Source organism: Beta vulgaris, chromosome 8, assembly GCF_026745355.1.
Source record: "Beta vulgaris subsp. vulgaris cultivar EL10 chromosome 8, EL10.2, whole genome shotgun sequence".
Taxonomy (NCBI): domain Eukaryota; kingdom Viridiplantae; phylum Streptophyta; class Magnoliopsida; order Caryophyllales; family Amaranthaceae; genus Beta; species Beta vulgaris.
Window position 1 is genome coordinate 24579180 of NC_079209.1, and position 20403 is coordinate 24599582.

General features: G+C 35.7%; 1 protein-coding gene across 1 annotated transcript; it reads left to right on the forward strand.

Moving 5' to 3' along the window:
• Positions 1-18552: 18552 nt before the first annotated feature.
• Positions 18553-20035, forward strand: LOC130589724 (uncharacterized). The gene is made up of 2 exons (XM_057391241.1): positions 18553-18998; positions 19085-20035. The coding sequence occupies exon 2, from the start codon at positions 19279-19281 to the stop codon at positions 20032-20034; it is 756 nt and encodes a 251-aa protein (XP_057247224.1). The 5' UTR covers positions 18553-18998; positions 19085-19278; the 3' UTR covers position 20035.
• The last annotated feature ends 368 nt before the right edge of the window (positions 20036-20403 follow it).

The following is a 20403-nucleotide window of genomic DNA, read 5'->3' on the forward strand; positions in this document are numbered from 1 at the left end:
TGTTGGTGGGGGTCAGTTAATAAGATCAACATCATCATCGCTAGTGTGGAAGTATATCTCAGAAGTGATATTGAACAACGTTAAATTCATGTGTATGTCTTGTTATTTGACTTAATTGTTTTTAATTTTGGTACAAATTCAACTGAGCGAAAACATTAAAAGAGAGTTTACGTGCGAATAACTTAGGGTAAGGCATTGTGCCAAATGATTGTTTTTACGAAATCGATTAGATTTTATCACTCAATTCAACCCTTCCTGCTTGAATGTCATCTTGTACTCCAACAATTGGTAACAGAGCAGGCTGTTCTCAAAAGGCTCATACCTAAAGAATAGAAGTCATGAACATGGAAGATGACTCTCGCGAAAGACACTCAAAGTTTTCGGTTTTTAACTGAAAAGATTACGAATGGTGGAAAATGCTAGGATGAGGATCTACATCCAATGATGGGATTATGAATGCTGGAAAATTATAAGAAAAGATCAATCCTTATCGAAGCCAAAAATACTAAAGGAAAGATGGTCGACAAAGATGAAAATGAGTACTATTCAGTCGGCTATGCTAAATCCGAGAAGAACTTTAAATTTCCAATATGGAATTGGACCTGATGAATACTCAAGAATCTCCGGTTGCACTAGATAAAAGGAGATATTGGACACTCTAGAATTGGCCCACGAAGGTACGAATGAGGTAAAATAATCTCGAATTGATTTACTTGTGCAACAATATGAACTATTTTCTATGAATTAGGAATTGAAGCTATTAAAGGGATGTTTACCCGATTTATACTAATCACTAATGAATTGCGTTCTCTAAGCAAAACCTATACTTATGAAGATTTAGTAAGAAAGGTGTTAAAAAGTTTAACAAATGGTTGTCTCCCCAAAATAATTGTTATTCAAGAAGCTAAAGATTTGACAAACCTCTCGCTAGAACAACTTATTGGATCATTAATGACTCATGAACTTGTTTTAGATTCTAAGACTAGTGAACCAAAAATAAAGGGCATAACTTTAAGAACTGAAGGTAGTAATAGCGACGGTGATGTTGATCTTATTAATAGGAGATTTAAATTTTTTCTCAAAAAGAACAAAAACAACAATCATAAAAAAAGGTGGGAATTTGAAAGGTAAGAGCGCTACCTCTAACTTTAAGAAAAGTGCTCCTAATTTTGGTTGTCTCAAGTATGGTGAGTACAATTACAAGATAAATAAATTTCCCTTATGGGATGATGAGAAGCCTAAAGAAAGGAGATTCGAGAAATTAATGATTGTTGTCATTGGGGGAGATTCGAACTATGAAGAACAGTCAGAGGCACAGTGCAATGAGGCAAAATTGTGTATGAATGTTGTATAGACAACTCAGAGAAAGGCACAGTGCTTGGACGAATCTCACTTATGTCCAATGGAAAAAAATTCGAATTCACGAGATGAAACTGAAGACAATGAGAAAACTCTTCTTTCACTAAAAATTTCAATGCATCTTCTTTCAAAAAACCACTTGTTACTTTGCTTGGAAATGCCTTTGATGATTGTCGACAAATGAATGATGATTTTCAAACATGAAAAAAGAAGTAAAAAATTTATCTAAGCAAAAGACTGGTGTGGAATTGGAATATAAGCATTTATTAAAGGATTGTAAAGGATTGTTGCAAAAGAATTACGAATTTGAAAAAAGTGTTGAAGAGAAAAATTTTAAGTCTTGAAAAAAAAATGAAGTTGTTAACAACACTATGCTATACATTGTGCTGGAAGCTAAAAATTTGGGTCTTGAGAAATAGAATGAAACTTTAAAAATTCAGCTAACTGAGTTAAAGGAATCATGACAAAGATGTAGAATTGTTCCACTAATGTTACCTCATGATGCTAAGTTAAGTGATGAACTTGATAAAGTAAAAAGAGAATTGGAAATTTCGAGAAAAATAAATAGTGATCTAAACACTTTTGTTGATTTCTTGAAATTACAATTAGTTATTTCTTCAAAAATGTATGAAAAATGGCCATCTTTTCAAAAAACCATAGATTATATGTCATGTACAACTAGCAATTGAAACATAATTGGTTTAGGGTATACATACCAGAAGCGCACAATGCCAATAATTTTGAAAGTGACTTTCGTAAAAGAAAATATGTTGATCTACCTGAATATTTGATTTGCAACTTCTATGGAAAAAATGGACACCTTATGGATAATTGTAATGTCAAGAAAAGGAGTGTTGCGAAAGATGTAAAATATGTAAATAAAATATGGGTCCGAAAAGACAAGCTGACCCTAGTAGATTAAATGCTTATTGTTGCGGTCATTAAGTGGCCTATTGCGTCGGTTTTGGCCGCGCAGCAATAGGTAAATAATATATTGATGCGGTTTTTAACCGCTGCAATATTTCAACATGTTGTTGCGGTTTCTGGGGAAAACCATAGCAATATTAGTATTTTATATCAAAAAAGTACAGAATATTGATGCGGTTTATGGGGAAAATGGCAGCAATATGCCGTATTTAATAATAAAAAATACACATATTGTTGGAATTTATGCATATTTTTTATTATTAAATACAGCATATTCTTGCGATTTTCCCCAAAAATCGAAGCAATATACTGTTTTTTTTTTCATATTTTTATGCACGTATTTCCCTTCCAACCGCCTTATGCAGGAAGCAGGATGCAACAAGAAAAATGCAACAAAATTTTTTGTACAAATTTCGAAGAGCTCCGTTTTTAAATTGGATAAACCAATAATTGGGAATTAACCTGTACAACATTATATGCAACAACCAATATCCATCATCCGAATTTCATCCAACAAACAACATCCATCCTCCAAAATTCATCCAACAACCAACATCCATCATCCTCTAAGAACCAATTTTCCTCCAACATCCACATCCAAATTCCAAGTTTAAAAATAAATAAATGATTGAATCCAACACAGTTATCGTACGAATCAAGCATATATATATATATATATATATATATATATATATATATATATATATATATATATATATATATATATATATATATATATATATATCATCAAATCCAAGTCAGTACGATAATGTTGGTTTGTACAAGTTGCACTAATTTATATTCGTCGAAAGTTAGAAAAATAAAGAAAATTAACATTAACTACCTAACCTACGCAATGCAATTATCAATAAAGTATCTTGCCCACTTATTTTTCACATCGATTTGATCTTCCGTATAAGGATCATGGGTAAAGGTACGAGCAACCTGAAAATAATTTACCAAAGTTAGCCTCAAATAGTTAAATACATAAAATATGAAATGAATAATTATAAGTAAACAAAAACTTACTTCGTCGAAATTCTGCGAACCAAAATATGAAGCGGGTATGTCAATAATATGTATCGCATGACAAATAACCGCAATTCGTGCCTCCTTGTTATTGTGGGCACTTTATCAAAAGTTTTAAGAAAATGAGGAAATTTACTGTATAACGAGAATAACGTAGGCTTTTAATTGAATAAAACAAGTCTATTGTGCCTCAACATGCTTCTAAAAAAGCTTCTCCCGACGAACTGTGTTTTCGCTCAACCGAAACCTCCTAAAAGCACTATATTACACAACATCAAATGATTTAGATGTTAAAATTTGTATGTTATAATTTTAATTTATTTAAAAAATATCAAACCGATCAACTTATGCTATCATAGGTGTTCTAATCCTTAACTTTCGCTCCTTGTGTAAGCTAGCGAAATTAAAGACATAAACTATCCCGAGCGAGGGACATATGACAAGGAGCATCCAATGACAGCTATTGTAAGATTGAGTAACAATAATTACTAAAGAAAATCACATATCATCAATATTTGTAAAACTATATATAAGATAGACTATTACTCTTAAAAGATTGGCGTGAAGATGATACTACACTAGTGGAAAAAAACGGAAGGGTTGCGGTTAAAACAACCCTAAGGGTTGCGTTTTTGGCCAGCAGCCCTTTCTATAGCAGCCCTTCACTAAAAATGAAGGGCTGCGGTTTATGCCCAAAACTGCAACCCTTTTGACCTAAAAAAAATAATTTTTTTTGTTTTTGTTTTTTTGCATTTTTTTTACTCCTAAATATACCAAGAATAGCTGAAATTTACAAACAAAATTACTTGTGACCGCAACATTATAGATGAAAGGATCAAATGAATACTTCAACAAAACGAGATTATAAGCCAACAAGAACATCAAATTAGTTCCACAAAAGAAAATGAAATAAAAAACCTAAAATACAAAAAAAAAGTCACAGCTCAACTAAAAACATTAAATATCACAAGTAACAAATAAATTACAAAAAGAATTTCAAATTGATAAAAACTACATAGAAGATGTGGTTCGTCGAAATTCTAAATTAATTCCTTCACAAAAACACGAAATTAATTCCACAACACCAAATTAACATCAACAGTTATGAAATTGAGAAAAGAAGCGTGCAGATCTGAACAAATGTAGAAGTATATCGATGAAATTGAAGCAACCATTCGTAAATCCAAAAAAAGATACTCTAAAAAATCTAAAGATCCTAAAAAACGAATTTCTCAACAGCTAATGTAATACAACAACTAAAAATCCAAAAAACCTGAGAATGAGCGAAATTTTTTCGTCGATGACATCGTGGCTCTTTGTGTACACGGATCTGAATATAACCAGCAACGGTGGGGTTGTGTAGGAAATTTTCTCAAACATCAACGAATAGCAACGGACAGATCAACGAACAAAACAAGGAGCGTACAACAACAATCGCAGTGATGAGGAGAGAGAAAAGAGTGCCCAAAAGATAGGTAGGAATTTTTAGAGTTGAAATCTGCCATAACTTCATCGTCGACGTCGAAGATGTGGTTCGTATTGTGAAGGAGGCGACGCAGAGTATTATGAGGAGAGAGAGACGGCCGACGGGTGCGTGGTGAGTATTATGAGGGAGGAGAGAGAATGAGGGAACTTTAATACAACCCTAGCTAGGTGTACACTTATCTTTTTAAGCCCACCCGCGTCTAATAATTCGAATTCCTTTTCAACATAATAAAAAAAAAGGCATAATCGCAGCCCTTTATTACTTATGGGGCTGCAGTTTTTGACGAACCGCAGCCCTTCACTAATAGGGTTGCGGTTAACCCAAAAACCGCAGCCTTTCTTACAATAAGAAGGGCTGCGTTTTCTTGTTAACCGCAACCCTTCCAGCGCAGCCCTTCCTTTTTTTTCCCCTAGTTCTAACACTAAGAACGACGGAACCAGTCAAAGCACATTGAATATAACTCGTTATATTCTCCAATGCATTCACATCCACGGTACTCTCCAAACACATGCAACAAAGACGTTCGATAGCATCCCCAAATCCATCTAAGTCAGACTGTATTGCCCTAAACTCATTAGCAAAAGTAAATTTTATGTGAAAAATACAACTACCATATAATGAAATGTAAAAAAATCATAACTTTGATTATTTTTACCTCATTTAGACTTGGATAATAGAAATATTAAGCATCTCTCCTTTCAGGAACTAAGTAATATCCTCCTTGGTCAAATAAGTGGTGGCATCTCCTGAATAATGGAACAAGGAGCTGAGCAAGGTAACACTAACAACATCATCGTCTGCGACGGCAAGGGCAAGTGTATCTGCAAACTCCCTATAGTCATCAGTGAGAGAGTCCAAGAACGATACATCATCGACAACTGGATTATAACTAGTAGCCGAACCGGCCGAAAGCTGCTGGCTAGAACATCTAACAGCCTCCCCGAAATCCCTTTTTATTATTAGGTGTCAGTGTAACCTAATAATTATTGTTGAGAATGTGCATAAGATTACGAAAATTTAAATTAATGCTATTATTTTTACAAAAATGGATAAGATTTGAACAATTACCTCATAATCTAATGTTTGCACTAAATATTTTGGGCATTGCACCCACGTACCCAAAGCAGTAGTTATAGTGTCGATTTCATATGTAGGGATGGGGACAGGTAGTGGAAAATGACCATGCTTCTCTACAAAACGATGAATTTTCACTACAAGGTGATCATTCATCATTCTAGACCCATGAACTATAGTGGTCTCATCAAAAGCATAAAAATGTGCATCTGCCACTAGACAAGTCTTTCCACTAGTTGGATTTATCAAATACAATCGACATGGAATCTCGTCCTAACAACAACATAAAGTTATAATTAATTATGTAAGTTAATTATTTGTATAAAGCACATGAATATATAATTTTTATTTATTTAAAGCACGTGAATATATAATTTTATTTGTATAAAGCACATGTATATATATGATAATTATTTGTAGAAAGCACGTGTATATATGATAATTATTTGTATAACGCATATGTTTATATGATAATTATTTGTATAAAGTACATGTATATATAATAAATATATATACCTTCAACTGAGGAGAATGAGTGTCGAAAAATCCAGATAGTGGAGTACGTAGCTGAGTGGGTTGTGAAGTAGATGGCCCTATAGATGGTGAAGCAAATGGTGGAATAGGTGGTTGAGTGGGCTATGAAGGAGATGGCACAGAAAATGGTGAAGCAAAAAAAGTATATGGTCTAGTAGGTGTCTGAGTAGGTGGTTGAGTGGGCTGTGAAATCACCACATTCTGCATGTGGCAATGTCATTTCTCAACCTTTCAGTCACTTTCTGCATTAATGTTTCCTCTTGTTCCTAACTCGAGCTCCAATAGTTCCTAGGAGGTGGATGCCCAAAAGCCTTCCTATAGCCAACATTAACGCCTCCAAAACCATAACAACGACCCGAATGATCTAGGTTCTCTCCAAGAGCCATAAAAAGGGCTTCTCCTTCTACTCCAACTTCCTAAAAAACAAGTTAAAAGTAATAATGTAGTTAATAAATGAAAAATATATTCATATGTCAAACTAAACGTTATATTGATATACATACGTATTTGTGAGCTGGAACCTTTGTTTCCTCAACTCGTATAAATCGCAATTTAGTAACATGATCTTTCTTACGCATCGCGCACCACCAATCATCACCCCAGTTAATATGAGAGGACACTGAGAAGGATGGTGTAATAAATGACGATTCAAAATCAAAACTAGGTGGACAAAAGTTCTCCTGATTCCACAATTCTCTAGTATCCCCATCATTCCTTTGACCTAAGTGGTGATGATGTGTGTTCATTTTTGCACTCTCGAGCGCCTTTTCTCGCTTTTTCTGCCAAAAAAAAAAAAACACACACATTAAGTTAGTAGAATATAATTTAATTTAATAAAACAAAGTTACTAATTAGATTATAAACTTACTACAGCCTCATCTGACATTATAGCCTCTTTGAAGGTAAGTCAATCCTACTTCTTGATGTGCTTGCATACATCTGACGAAGTATCATCTATCTTTATCTTTCTTTGATCTAACTTTGGTCATTGTGTTCCAACAAGATACCAATTTGCTCTTAAAATCCCTCCATCTAGTGTTCACAGTAGACAACTAGTGCTTTCTATATGGAATCTCGTCGTAAAGGTGAAACATATTCTTTTTTCTATCATAATATATAAGTTTTGAGGTGTTTATAACTTAAAGTAACTTCAAACTATTCATATTCATTCATTTTCAAGTAAAATGGCCCAAAATGGGCAAAAATGGCCTATTTTGGTTCTAACATGTCTATATTTTGTATTATCAAACAAAACTACTGTTAAACACATGAAACTAAGTGTATATATAATGTTTGATGTGTTTATAACTTAAACTAGCTTCAAGGTATTCATTCATTTTCAAGTTAGATGACCCAAAATGGGTTAAAATGGCCTATTTTGGTTCTAACATGTCTATATTTTGTATTTTCAGTCGAAAATACTATTAAACACATGAAACTAAGTATATATATATATATATATAATATATATATATATATATATATATATATATATATATATATATATATATATTTGAGGTGTTTATAACTTAAACTAGCTTCAAACTATTCATATTCATTCATTTCCAAGTAAAATGGTCCAACATGAGCTAAAATGGCCTATTTTGGTTCTAAGATGTCTATATTTTGTATTTTCAATCAAAACTACTATTAAAAACATGAAACTAAGTATATATATGATGTTTGAGGTGTTTATAATTTTCAGAGTTCAAACTACTCATATTCATTCATTTTAAAGTAAAATGGCCCAAAATGGGCTAAAATGGCCTATTGTTGTTCTAACATGTCTATATTTTGTATTTTCAGTTAAAACTACTATTAAACACATGAAACTAAGTATATATATGATGTTTGAGGTTTTATAACTTAAACTAGCTTTAAACTATTCATATTCATTATGTTTTAAGTAAAATGACCCAAAATGGGCTAAAATGGCCATTTTTGGTTCCAACATGTCTATATTTTGTATTTTCAATCAAAACTACTATTAAATACATGAAACTAAGTATATATGTGATGTTTGAGGGTTTTATAACAAAAAGTAGCTTCAAACTAGTCATATTCATTCATTTTCAAGTAAAATTGCCCAAAATGGGCTAAAATGGCCTATTTTGGTTCTAACATGTCTATATTTTGTATTTTCAATCAAAAATACTATTTAACACATAAAACTAAGTAAAATGACCCAAACAAAGTAACATGTCTATATTTTGTATTATATATATATATATATATATATCTATATATATATGAAGTTTGTGGTATTTATAACTTAAAATAGCTTCAAACTATTCATATTCATACATTTTCAAGTAAAATGACCCAAAATGGGCTAAAATGGCTTATTTTGGTTCTAACATGTCTATATTTTGTATTATCAATCAAAATTACTATTAAACACATGAAACAAAGTATATATATAATTTTTGAGGTGTTTATAATCTAAGCTAACTTCAAACTACTCATATTCATTCATTTCGAAGTAAAATGGCCTAAAATGGGCTAAAATAGCCTATTTTGGTTCTAACATATCTTACTATAATGTCTGTCCACATAAAATCCAACAATGAAGGAGAATTTTTTCTCCATTTCCAATTGATGTTAAGCCTGCATATAGAAAACCCGTCTGAAATACCATACATTGCTTGCCACAGACCTAATAGAATAACAATTAGAAATCTAAACATTAAATTGTAATAAGCATGATAAATTATAACTATTTTACAATCAATAATTACCTGTTGGTCGTCCCAAATCATCAAACTGTAAGTGCATACATCTTGTGTTGTGGAGATTCATCCACTAGGGGAAAAAAAGGAAGGGCTGCGGTTTTTCTACAAGCGCAACCCTACTAGTGAAGGGTTGCGCTTTTCTTCAGAAGCGTAACCCTACATAACAGAAGGGCTGCGCTTTTGAAGAAAAGCGCAGCCCTTCACTTAGTAGGACTGCGCTTGTAGAAAAAGTGCAGCCCTTCTTACATTTAGAAGGGCTGCGCTTTTTCTACAAGCGCAACCCTACTAAGTGAAGGGTTGCGCTTGTTAAAAAAGCGCAGCCCTTCTGACTAAGTAGGGCTGCACTTGTAGGAAAAGCGCAACCCTTCTGTTATGTAGGGCTGCACTTTTTTTACAAGCGCAACGCTATGTATATTTTTTTTTATGAAATTATATTGCGTGCATGTATAGTAGAGTATACCCATCAAGAGCAATTCTATTTCCCTCCTTAGAGAATATTTACGAGCGAAAAAATCACCACCACCACAGCAACTACTGCTGCCGTAATTCGAGTGCACCACCACCACCACCACTATTGCTGCCCACTACTTTGCTCCACCACAACCACATTGCTGCCCACCACTGCACCCCCACACATTAATTCGAGTGGTTATTTGGCACCACCACATTTGCGCACACCACACATTGCGCCCACCACCTTGCGCACCACACGTCACCATTACCCTTCTCTTCTCTTTTCTTTTCTTCTCTTCTCTTCTCTTCTCTTATCTTCTCTTCTCCACCATTTGAGTGGTTTAGGTTAGTGATTAAGAAGTATGAATTAATTTGTTTTTAAGTTACTTTTGTTTTTCTTAATTGAATTAAATGATTAATGTGCAATGTGGGTTTTGTCAATTGTAGGAAGAAGAGGCTAAGGAAGGCAAATAAAGTTCCAAGTATCTCTTTTCTCTTCATTGCTCGTCGTTGGTGTTAAGAGGTAACTAGTTTAATTTCGTTGTCTTTTATTGATTAATTTGATAATGAGTAAATTGTATTTTAAATTATTAAGTTATTATAATTTATTGATATGATATTGTATGAAAACGCAATGTGATTTAGCTAATATATGAAATTACAAGTTGTTTGAATCATCATCATATGCCTAGATACCCGTTCAAGACTTACTCATTAGGAGTAAGTCTTGAATAGTCCCCGGTTTGGGACTGTTCTTGGACGTTTGATCTCACTTAGGTGGTGAATGTGTGTCTTCTTTTCAATTCTGAGGAAATCTTGGCTTATCGTTCTCTACATTGTTCTCTGGGTACATATGTAGATAAGCAATTATCTACATTGTGTACTTGGAGAACTGTAGGGAAATGCTGCCGGATTTTCCTTAGAATTGAAAAGTTGGCATATATTCACTAGTGAGATTAGACGTCCAAGGATGGGTTAGGTTGGAGTGATAAGGATCTTGCGCTGCATGCATACAATTGAACATGTACTATCTTAGCTTGTTGTATACGTGTGTGATTTGAATATGTGAGTGTATGTACTTTAATAATGATTGATGCATTATAATGAATGTTGTGTTTAATTATTAGAGGTGGTCTTCTTGAATGAGATGGATCGTACTTGGATGTATGGTAGTCGTGAATCGATTGAGTTTGTGAATGGGGTCTCGGAATTCTGTAAATGCATTAGAATATCAAACATCCTCTGGAGCAGTCGACTTTTATTGTCCTTGTTTGATTGTAGAAATGTGAGCAAGGTTAGTAGTATACATGTGGTTAGGGAGCATGTCTTTCGCCGTGGGTTTAGGCCTCAATACCACGTATGGTTTGGCATGGTGAGCAGGGGAGGTATATGGAAGCTCTGGAGTAAAGAATGATGTATGTGAAGAAAAGAAGGGTGATGATGAGTTAGGGGATGAGAATTTGGATGATGAATTTGGAGATGACGATAGGGATCGGGTAGACGAGATGATACACGAGGTTGAAGATCAGTCGTGTAGACGACCTCGTATTTTTGAGTCTATGTCTCAGGCTGCTGAAAAGCCGTTGTATCCAGGTTGTACAAAGTACACCAAACTTTCCGCGGTGGTAACACTGTTCAACATTAAGTCGAACGCTGGTTGGACGGACTCTAGTTTCACATCGTTGTTGGAAGTTTTAGCTGAGATGCTCCCTGATGGAAATGAACTGCCAAAGTCGTACTATTATGCGAAGAAGCTGATGTGTCCTTTGGTTTAGAGTACGAGCGGATACATGCTTGTCCTAACGATTGTGTGCTTTATCGTAATGAGTATGAGCATTTACATGAGTGTCCACGTTGTGGATTGTCGAGGTACAAGCGTGAAGGAGCTGGAGGTAGTGAAGGACCACCAGCAAGGTGTTGTGGTATCTACCCATAATACCTAGATTTAAGCGCATGTTCTCAATTAAAGGAGATGCGAAGAATTTGAGGTGGCATGCAGATCGTAGGAAGAAAGACGGTCTGCTCAAGCATCCGGCTGATTCGCCTGAGTGGAAAACTATCAACAGGGTGCATAAGTCATTTGGTAATGAGGATAGGAATCTGAGGCTTGGATTATGTGGCATGAACCCTTTTGGCAATCTCAGCTCGCAACATAGTACATGGCCAGTAGTTTTAGTGGTTTACAACTTGCCTCCTTGGTTGTGCATGAAACGCAAGTACATGATGTTGTCGCTTCTTATATCGGGGCCCAAACAACCTGGAAATGACATAGATGTATACCTTCAGCCGCTTGTTGAAGATTTACAGAAGATGTGGAACGAAGGAGTGTTAGTATTTGATGCGTATGCTAATGAGATGTTCACTCTGCGTGCCATGCTTTTTTGTACTATGAACGATTATCCAGCTTATGGGAACTTATCTGGGTATAAGACTAAAGGAAAACAACCTTGCCCGATTTGTTTAGATGACATGAAATCTACACACCTTAAGGGCTGCAAACATGTGTATATGCGCACACGAAGGCTCCTCAGCCGCGACCATCCCTATCGGTTTAAGAAGAAGGCATTCGATGGGACGGTTGAAGAAGAAGTTGCTCATAGACCATTAACTGGTACTGAAGTTTATAATCAGGTGAAGGGCATTGAAACAGTCTTTGGTAAACCTGCTAGTGAGGTTGATCGACCTACAGGATTATGGAAAAAACAATCCATTTTTTGGAAACTCCCATATTGGAAAGATCTAAAGGTCAGACATTGTTTGGATGTCATGCACATAGAGAAGAATGTTTGTGAAGCTATTCTCGCGACACTTATGAATATTCCGGGCAAGACAAAAGATGTTAAGGCGTCACGACTTTACTTGGAAAAAGGGGCTTCGACCAGAGTTGTGGGCTCAGAAAAGGGACGGAAGGAAGAAGAAAATAGGGGAGGAAAGGGTTGATGATGAAACTCAGAAAAGTAAAAAGGTGGAGGATTCGGAGAAGAATTATTTGCCACCAGCTTGCTACATGATGTCGCGTGCAGAGAAATGGATTTTTTTTCGAGTCATTGTATGGCATTATAGGTGAAGAGATCAGAAGGTAGTATAATTCAAGGGATTTTTTTCGAGCCGAAGGATAAAGTTCGGAATCCTGCACAATAAGAAGGTAGTATAATTCAAGGGATTCTGGGTGAAGAGATCAGTAATTTTGTGGCTGAGTATTTTGCTAGTGTTGATCTTGTTGGACTTCCGACATCCCGACACGAGGGAAGACTTGAGGGCAAGGGTACAATTGGTTCAAAATTGATCACACCTTCCCTAGAAAAGCGTAAACAAGCTCACTTATTTGTATTGCATCACAGACCAGCTGTCCATCCTTATTTAAATGAACATATGGAGGAATTACGTGTTAGTAATCCTGGAAAAGGAGTGATGGCATTGACGCAAATGCATAACAAGACTTTCATTGATTGGTTTCATAAACGAGTACTGAATGATTTGGATGAAAGTGTTCCTGAAACAGTCAAGTGGTTAGCATTTGGTCTCGTGAAACTGTACGCTCTTATGAGGGTTATGATATTAATGGTTACATTTTGGACTGAACGTCAATATCTGAAGTCAAGATCGCAACAAAATAATGGTGTTTCACTTGTGGCGTCGTCTACACAATATGCAAGCTCGAAAGATAAGTCGCATGTACGTGCTGAAAGAAACTATTATGGGCGAATACAAGAAATATGGGAGCTGGACTACTGTGCTTTTAATATTTGCCTCTTGTGTTGCAAGTGGGTTGACGATAATTGACGTTGTGTAAGAGACGATGATCCTTGCGGATTCACTCTTGTTGACCTTAGTCGTCTACGTGAAACTGAGAAGCCATTTGTAATTGCATCACAAGTCAATCAAGTATTTTTTGTAACTGATCATGCTGATCATAAATGGTCAATTGTTGTACCTGGTAAAAGGAGTATCCTCCGTATTGGTGATGCTAATAATGAGGAAGAATATGATGTATTTGAGGACCTCTCCCCTTTTACCTATCCTGAAATTAGTGTGGAAGATGATGTGAATATGTCGGAGAACTATATGCGTGTAGATCACACGGAAGGGATACATGTACTTGAGGATCCTAAGAAATGGCGGAAGGTCAATAAATCATGAGACATAAACTCAGGTCTGTGTAATTTCTCCAATTTGTAACTATTGTGTAGATTTTGAGGCCTGTTTTGGCCTTTTCGCTCCCAAATCTTACTTATCGAGTCATTTAACCCCAAATTCTCTTTGAACATTATTATATCAGCCATAATATAACTAGTGTGTAGATTCTTAGACTTGCATTTTTTGTTGGCTGCATTTCGAGAATGAAAAGGCCATTTCGGGGCTCTTTTGGCCTTTTCGCCCCAAAATCGTACTTATCGAGTCATTTAACCCCAAATTCTCTTTGAACATCATTATATGAGGCATAATATAACTAGTGTGTAGATTCTTAGACTTGCATTTTTTGTTGGTTGCATTTCGGGAACGAAAAGGCCATATCGGGGCTATTTTGTCCTTTTCGCTCCCAAATCGTACTTATCGTGTCATTTAACCCCAAATTCTATTTGAACATCATTATAAGATGCATAATATAACTAGTGTGTAGATTGATATACTTGCATTTGTTGTTGGTTGCATTTCGGGAACAAAAAGGGCATTTCGGGCCTATTTTGGCCTTTTTGCTCCCAAATCATACTTATCGAGTCATTTAACCCCAAATTCTCTTTGAACATGATTATATGAGGTATAATGTAACTAGTTTTTAGATTCATAGGCTTGCATTTGTTGTTGGTTGCATTTCGGGAACGAAAATGCCATTTCGGGCCTATTTTGGCCTTTTTGCTCCCAAATCGTACTTAATCAAACCTGAACTTCACTACACGAAAATCAATTTTTGGCAACAATTTTTGGCAACAACAAATAATTTTGTTACTAAAAGTTCTATTTGGCAACAAACTATATAAGTCGTGACTACAGATTGTTACCATAAATGAATTTTCGTTTTCCCTCCACGCATACTTACGAGGGGGGATTTCCTTAAAAAAAAAAAGATATTTTTAGCAACAAGTACTTCGTTAGAGTAAATGTAGTTATCTACAGCAACAAAAGAATCTCGTTACCTTAAACTTTTTTTTTAAAGCTGCGAATATATTTGTTGCGAAAAATAATAATTCCTAGTTTCCCAATTAACATAAAACATATACTACCATTTCGCACCTTTTTCTTTTCACGTCTCTTACAATTCTCACACAAAACTCCCTCCAAAACCCTTCGAAGAAACGTTGCAGCACTCATCGGCTTCGGCGTTGGATCACGGCAGCGACGCACGGCATCAGCATTGGTTCACGGCACCGGCGTCGGCTTCGGCGTTGGTTCACGGCACCGGCGTCGGCTTTGGCGCTGGTTCACGGCAGCGGCGTCGGCTTCGGCGTTGGTCCACGGCATCGACGTTGTTTCACGGCAGCGGCATCGGCTCCGGCGTCAGCTTCAGCGATAATACTGGGCATTTCATCTTTCTACTCGGATTCTGTTGGTCATCACTTGTAAACCCGAATTACCCAGGCCACCAGTGAATTTGGGCGAAAATTGACAGTAATAATATATCGAATTCATTATTTCATTAATTTTTCAGTTTGAAATTCTAAGTAAGAGAGAATTCCCAGTTTGAAAATTTTCAGTTTTTAGAGAATTCCTGATTTTGTAATCTGCGTTATACCATCTGTTATACCATCTTTAATTTGTAATACTCGTGGTGTTTGCAATAATTTGTTTTTGGGTTGGGTTTTCTAAAAGTTCTCCAGTAAATGGTGGGGAAAAATCAGGTTGCATCCTAAAGATGTAGACTTTACTAATACCATCTCCCTATTTTTATCACTGTAAATCAGATTAGTGTGTGGTTTTGTGTTTGGCTTAATCTGTGCGTGAATTGGAGGATGTGGCTGCTTCCTTGAATGAGCGATTATCATGTAATGAAAATTGGACTTTTTTTGTTGTGTTTTACCCAGCAATGGACTTGCAGATGTAAATTATGATTCAGTATCTATTGTCTAGTCCTTAATTCTTATGCAAGGATGAGGGAAATTTAGGTGGAAAATCTTTGTTCCTCGACATTTTGAGATAGAAATGTAATGAGAAGTAGCAAGCTGAATCAGGCATTGTACCATCTCTTAAGGTTATCCCTGTGCTGTTTGACTCTTGTCTATTTATCTTGAAGGACATGTATACATTTCATAGTGAAAATACAATCGTATGCTGCTAAGTTATGTTGGGATTTGAGATCCATGTTGTGGGTCAGATTTGGTAGTCTGAGGGGCGAATGCTTTTTTTTTTCAAAAGGAAAGAAAATTGGGCAGAATTACTGACAAATTCTCATGGATAAATTACAACGACTCCTAATCATGCATAAAAGTATTTGTTGTTCTGGTAACTCTAAGATGAGATTTAATCTGGTAACTCTAAGATGAGATTTAATCGTTTATGTCATGTTTTGGTTTGGTTTTTGTTTAATGGGTGTGGGTGTGGGTGTGGGAGGCTCTGGTGATCTTTTTTATTTTTTTGCTTTAATGCCATAATTTTTTTTTTCCTTATTACTCTTATTTTGTTTTACTCTTTCTCTTTGAATTATGTTAACTATTTCTTAGGTCGAGTATAAGGTCGTGTATTTATATGGTGAGTTGTAATCATGTTGAGTTTAATGTTGAAAGGAATTTAGGAGGTGATCATGGATAAGGAATGGATGAAATTAAAAGATCGAGGTGCTCCACAATATTTGAATGGGATAGACAACTTTCTAGATTTTGCATTCAACAATTCTAGTGTCGACCATGCGGGCAATCAGATTGGAACAAAAATTCGATGCCCATGCTGTAGATGTGCAAATGTGCATTATAAAACCAGGAGTGAAGTTCGATTTGATCTGTTAAGGAATGGAATTTCGCAGAGCTACATTGTATGGGATAAACATGGGGAAGATTATAATGATGTGTCTTTAGAGAGTGAAGCTAATACGGATTGTGACGGTGATGTTGATGAAGAGATGCTTGATATGTTGCAAGTAGGATGTGGAGCGGCTGGTATGGGATTGTTGGGAGGTCATGATAGGGGTGATGATGATCACAGTGAGGAAGCTCAAGAACCTTCAGGAGAAGCTGCACGATTTTATCGCCTCTTACAGGACTATAAAGATCCATTAGTTGTGGATGGGTCAAAAGTCTCCAAGTTGGTTTACATTATGAAATTGTTGCATCTTAAATGTTTGAATCATTGGACTGACACCTCCTTTACTCAATTGTTGAAATTTCAAAATGAGGTTCTAGGTTCTAACTTGCCTGATTCTTATGATGCATGTCGCAAAATTATTGCTGATTTGGGCCTTGATTACATTAAAATTGATGCGTGTCCAAATGATTGTATTATCTATTGGCGAGAACATGCTGAAGCACAAGAGTGTCCAATATGTCACACTTCTAGGTGGAAGACAAATGGGAAAAATGTGCCTAATAAGCTTCTACGATATTTTCCCATAAAACCTAGATTGCAAAGGTTGTTTTTGTCAACAAAGACAACAAAAGAAATGCGTTGGCATAAAGAGGAAAGGATTAATGATGAAAATGTATTGCAACATCCAGCCGATTCTTCGACTTGGAAGGCATTTGATAAGGAATTCAAATCTTTCGCTAACGATCCTAGAAGTGTGAGACTTGGCTTAGCTGCAGATGGCTTCCAACCATATTCAATAATTTTGGGGGGTCATGCCATAGCATTTGGCCGGTTGTTCTGACTCCTTACAATTTGCCTCCTTGGATGTGTATGAAGCCTCCGTATATTTTCTTATCTCTGCTTATTGATGGTCCTAATTCTCCAGGAATGGATTTGGATGTTTATCTTCAACCGTTGATTGAGGAGTTAAAGGAGTTATGGGAGGTTGGGGTCGAAACATATGATGCATATACTAAAAAAAAAAAATTTGTAATGCATGCAAGCCTTTTATGGACAATAAGTGATTTTCCTGCATATGCTGATTTGTCTGGGTGGAGCACAAAAGGATATTTTGCTTGTCCTTCTTGTCATAAAGATTCTGGGTACAAAAGCATAAAAAGTAAGACAGCTTATATTAGGATTAGGCGCTGGTTGCCAATGAACCATAGGTGGAGAAAATTAAGAAAAGCCTTTGATGGCACTGTTGAAAAGGGGTTTGCTCCCATTCCATTATCTGGTGATGATGTATTGACGCAATGTAGCCAATTTACTCAAGTTCCTTTTGGCAAGGCTGGCTCAAAGAGAAAATTGGATGAGACAAATACCTTCTATGGATGGAGGAAAACGAGCATATTCTTTCAATTGCCTTATTGGAGCAAATTGAAATTGCGTCATAATTTAGATGTGATGCATATTGAGAAGAATGTTTCAGAGAACATAATAGGGACATTGATGAATATAAAGGGTAAGACTAAGGACACCTTAAAGGCCCGGTTAGATTTGGTAAAACTAGGTATAAGGCAAGACCTTCACCCTATTGTCGATGAAGATGAAGTGCGCATTCCTATAGCATGTTATACATTAAGAAGTGATGCAAAATCTGCATTTTGTGAGATGTTTCAGACTTTGAGAACTCCTGATGGGTATTGTTCAAACATCTCTCGATGTGTAAAAGATAATGGTCAAAAGGTGTTATGTATGAAAAGCCATGACCATCATGTGTTCTTGGAGCAACTTCTTCCAATTGCTATTCGTGGACTCCTTCCAAAAAATGTTTGTGAACCATTGATTGAATTAAGTTCATTTTTTCGAAACTTGTGCTCCAAAACCTTGAACATGAAGGAGCTTGACGAACTCGAAAAGCAAATTCCTTACACATTATGCAAATTAGAGATGATCTTCCCACCATCTTTCTTCACTGTTATGGTGCACTTAGTCATTCATTTGGTGGCAAAGCAAAAATTGCAGGTCCTGTAAGGTACCGTTGGATGTATCCTGTAGAGAGGTAATTACAAAACATACTACATTTTTTCAGTTTTTATAATTCAATGTTTAGTTACTTTATTTTTTTTTACTAAGCATGAAATTTCATATTCAAGGTACTTGCGCACATTGAAATCCTACGTTCGCAACAAAGCATATTCAGAAGGTTCAATTGCGAGAGGTTACTTGGCTGAAGAATGTTTCACTTTCTGTTCTAGATATATGGATGATATGACCACAAAGTTCAATCGCCAATCTCGAAATGATGATGGTCATGATGATGTGTCTAGCACAAGAGGCGTAGACATTTTTACACCAAAGGGTCGTCCTTTAGGAAAGCCTACTCCTTACCATCTTGACTCATAGGAGTATGAACAAGTTCATTTGTATGCACTCCATAATTGCGATGAGCTCTTAAAACTTGTCAAGTAAGTTCACTTTATTTATTTTTTTCGGAGCAATTTTAAAACTAAAAAAATCTAAATGCTTACTTTTTAAATTATTGATAATTTAGGGAGCATAAGAACAAACTAGCCGTTGAAAATCCAGCCCCTAGGAGCATAGAGAGGAGACATAAAGCTGAATTTGCAGATTGGGTTCGAAAGCGTGTATGTTATTTGCTCATTTTGTTTATGTTCTGTACAAATATTCTTCTTCTAAGTATAACAATAATTTAATCTCCATTTTTTTTATGAATAGGTGGAACTTATGTATAAAGAAGGTTCTATCCCTGAGGACATGTATTACTTAGTTTGTGGCCCATTGCGTAGTGTGAGGCGTTATAGTGGATATATTGTGAGTGGATTTAGGTTTCACACCATTGATAGGCAAGAAAATCGAAAAACCCAGAATGGTGGGCTCATGGTTCAAGGGGATGATGAGTCGCAAAAAAAGTATTATGGTGTTCTCAAAGATGTTTATGAGTTGCAATATCCTGGTGAAAATCATGTTATTGTATTCAAGTGTGATTGGTATGATGTTCAAGATCAAGGTAGAGGATATAAAATTGATGAATATGGAATAACTAGTCTCTCTAAGGAGCTATCGTTAGCCACATATGAGCCATTTGTGTTAGAGTCACAAGCAGAGCAAGTGTTTTATGTACTTGAACCAAGAGACAAAAGTTGGGTTGCTGTGATTAAGACGGAGCCTCAAGACTTATATAACATACTTGAAAGCAACATTGATGAGAATGCACTAGAGGAAGTCCATAATGAAGCTGTACAGCAAGAATGCAACAGGGTTTCAAATCTTTACACATCGCCACCAGAACATGGAGGCTATGGAGGGGATATTCGTTTGGGTACCAATCATTATATGGTGGAGAGAGGAGCCGAGATTGTGAAATGGGTTACTAAGGAATTACAGAACATTCAACAACAAAAAAGTGGAAAAGAAAAGAAGAGAAAGAAGAGAAACAATGATCTAGATGATTTTATTGTTGATGATGATGTTGAAGTCTAAAAAAATGTTTATCATGTCACTTTTGGTCATATGTTTATGAATGGAAGGTGTTTCATTTTCGTTGTTAGTTTGTTTTATAAATGAATAAATTGGTATCGATTAATGTTTCTACTGGGTGTTTTTTTTTATATATAATATATATATTAGACTATCTTCTAGACTTGTGCTGATTTATATTGACTTTAAGCCATCTAATAAGTATTTTCTATAATTGCAGATATGGTAGGACGAGGTCAGGCAAAGATTAGACAGAATGTTGGAAGGGAAAATGGAAAGACTCCAAGTGTTGCTGACATGGAAAACATACAAAATGTATTACGTGACAATATCAATGTAGGTGAAATTGGATCTACCACCAATAGTCCAGCT

Excerpts from the sequence above, each read along its gene's own strand:
- LOC130589724 (XM_057391241.1), top strand. The coding sequence starts at position 19,279 with ATGTATAAAGAAGGTTCTATCCCTGAGGACATGTATTACTTAGTTTGT.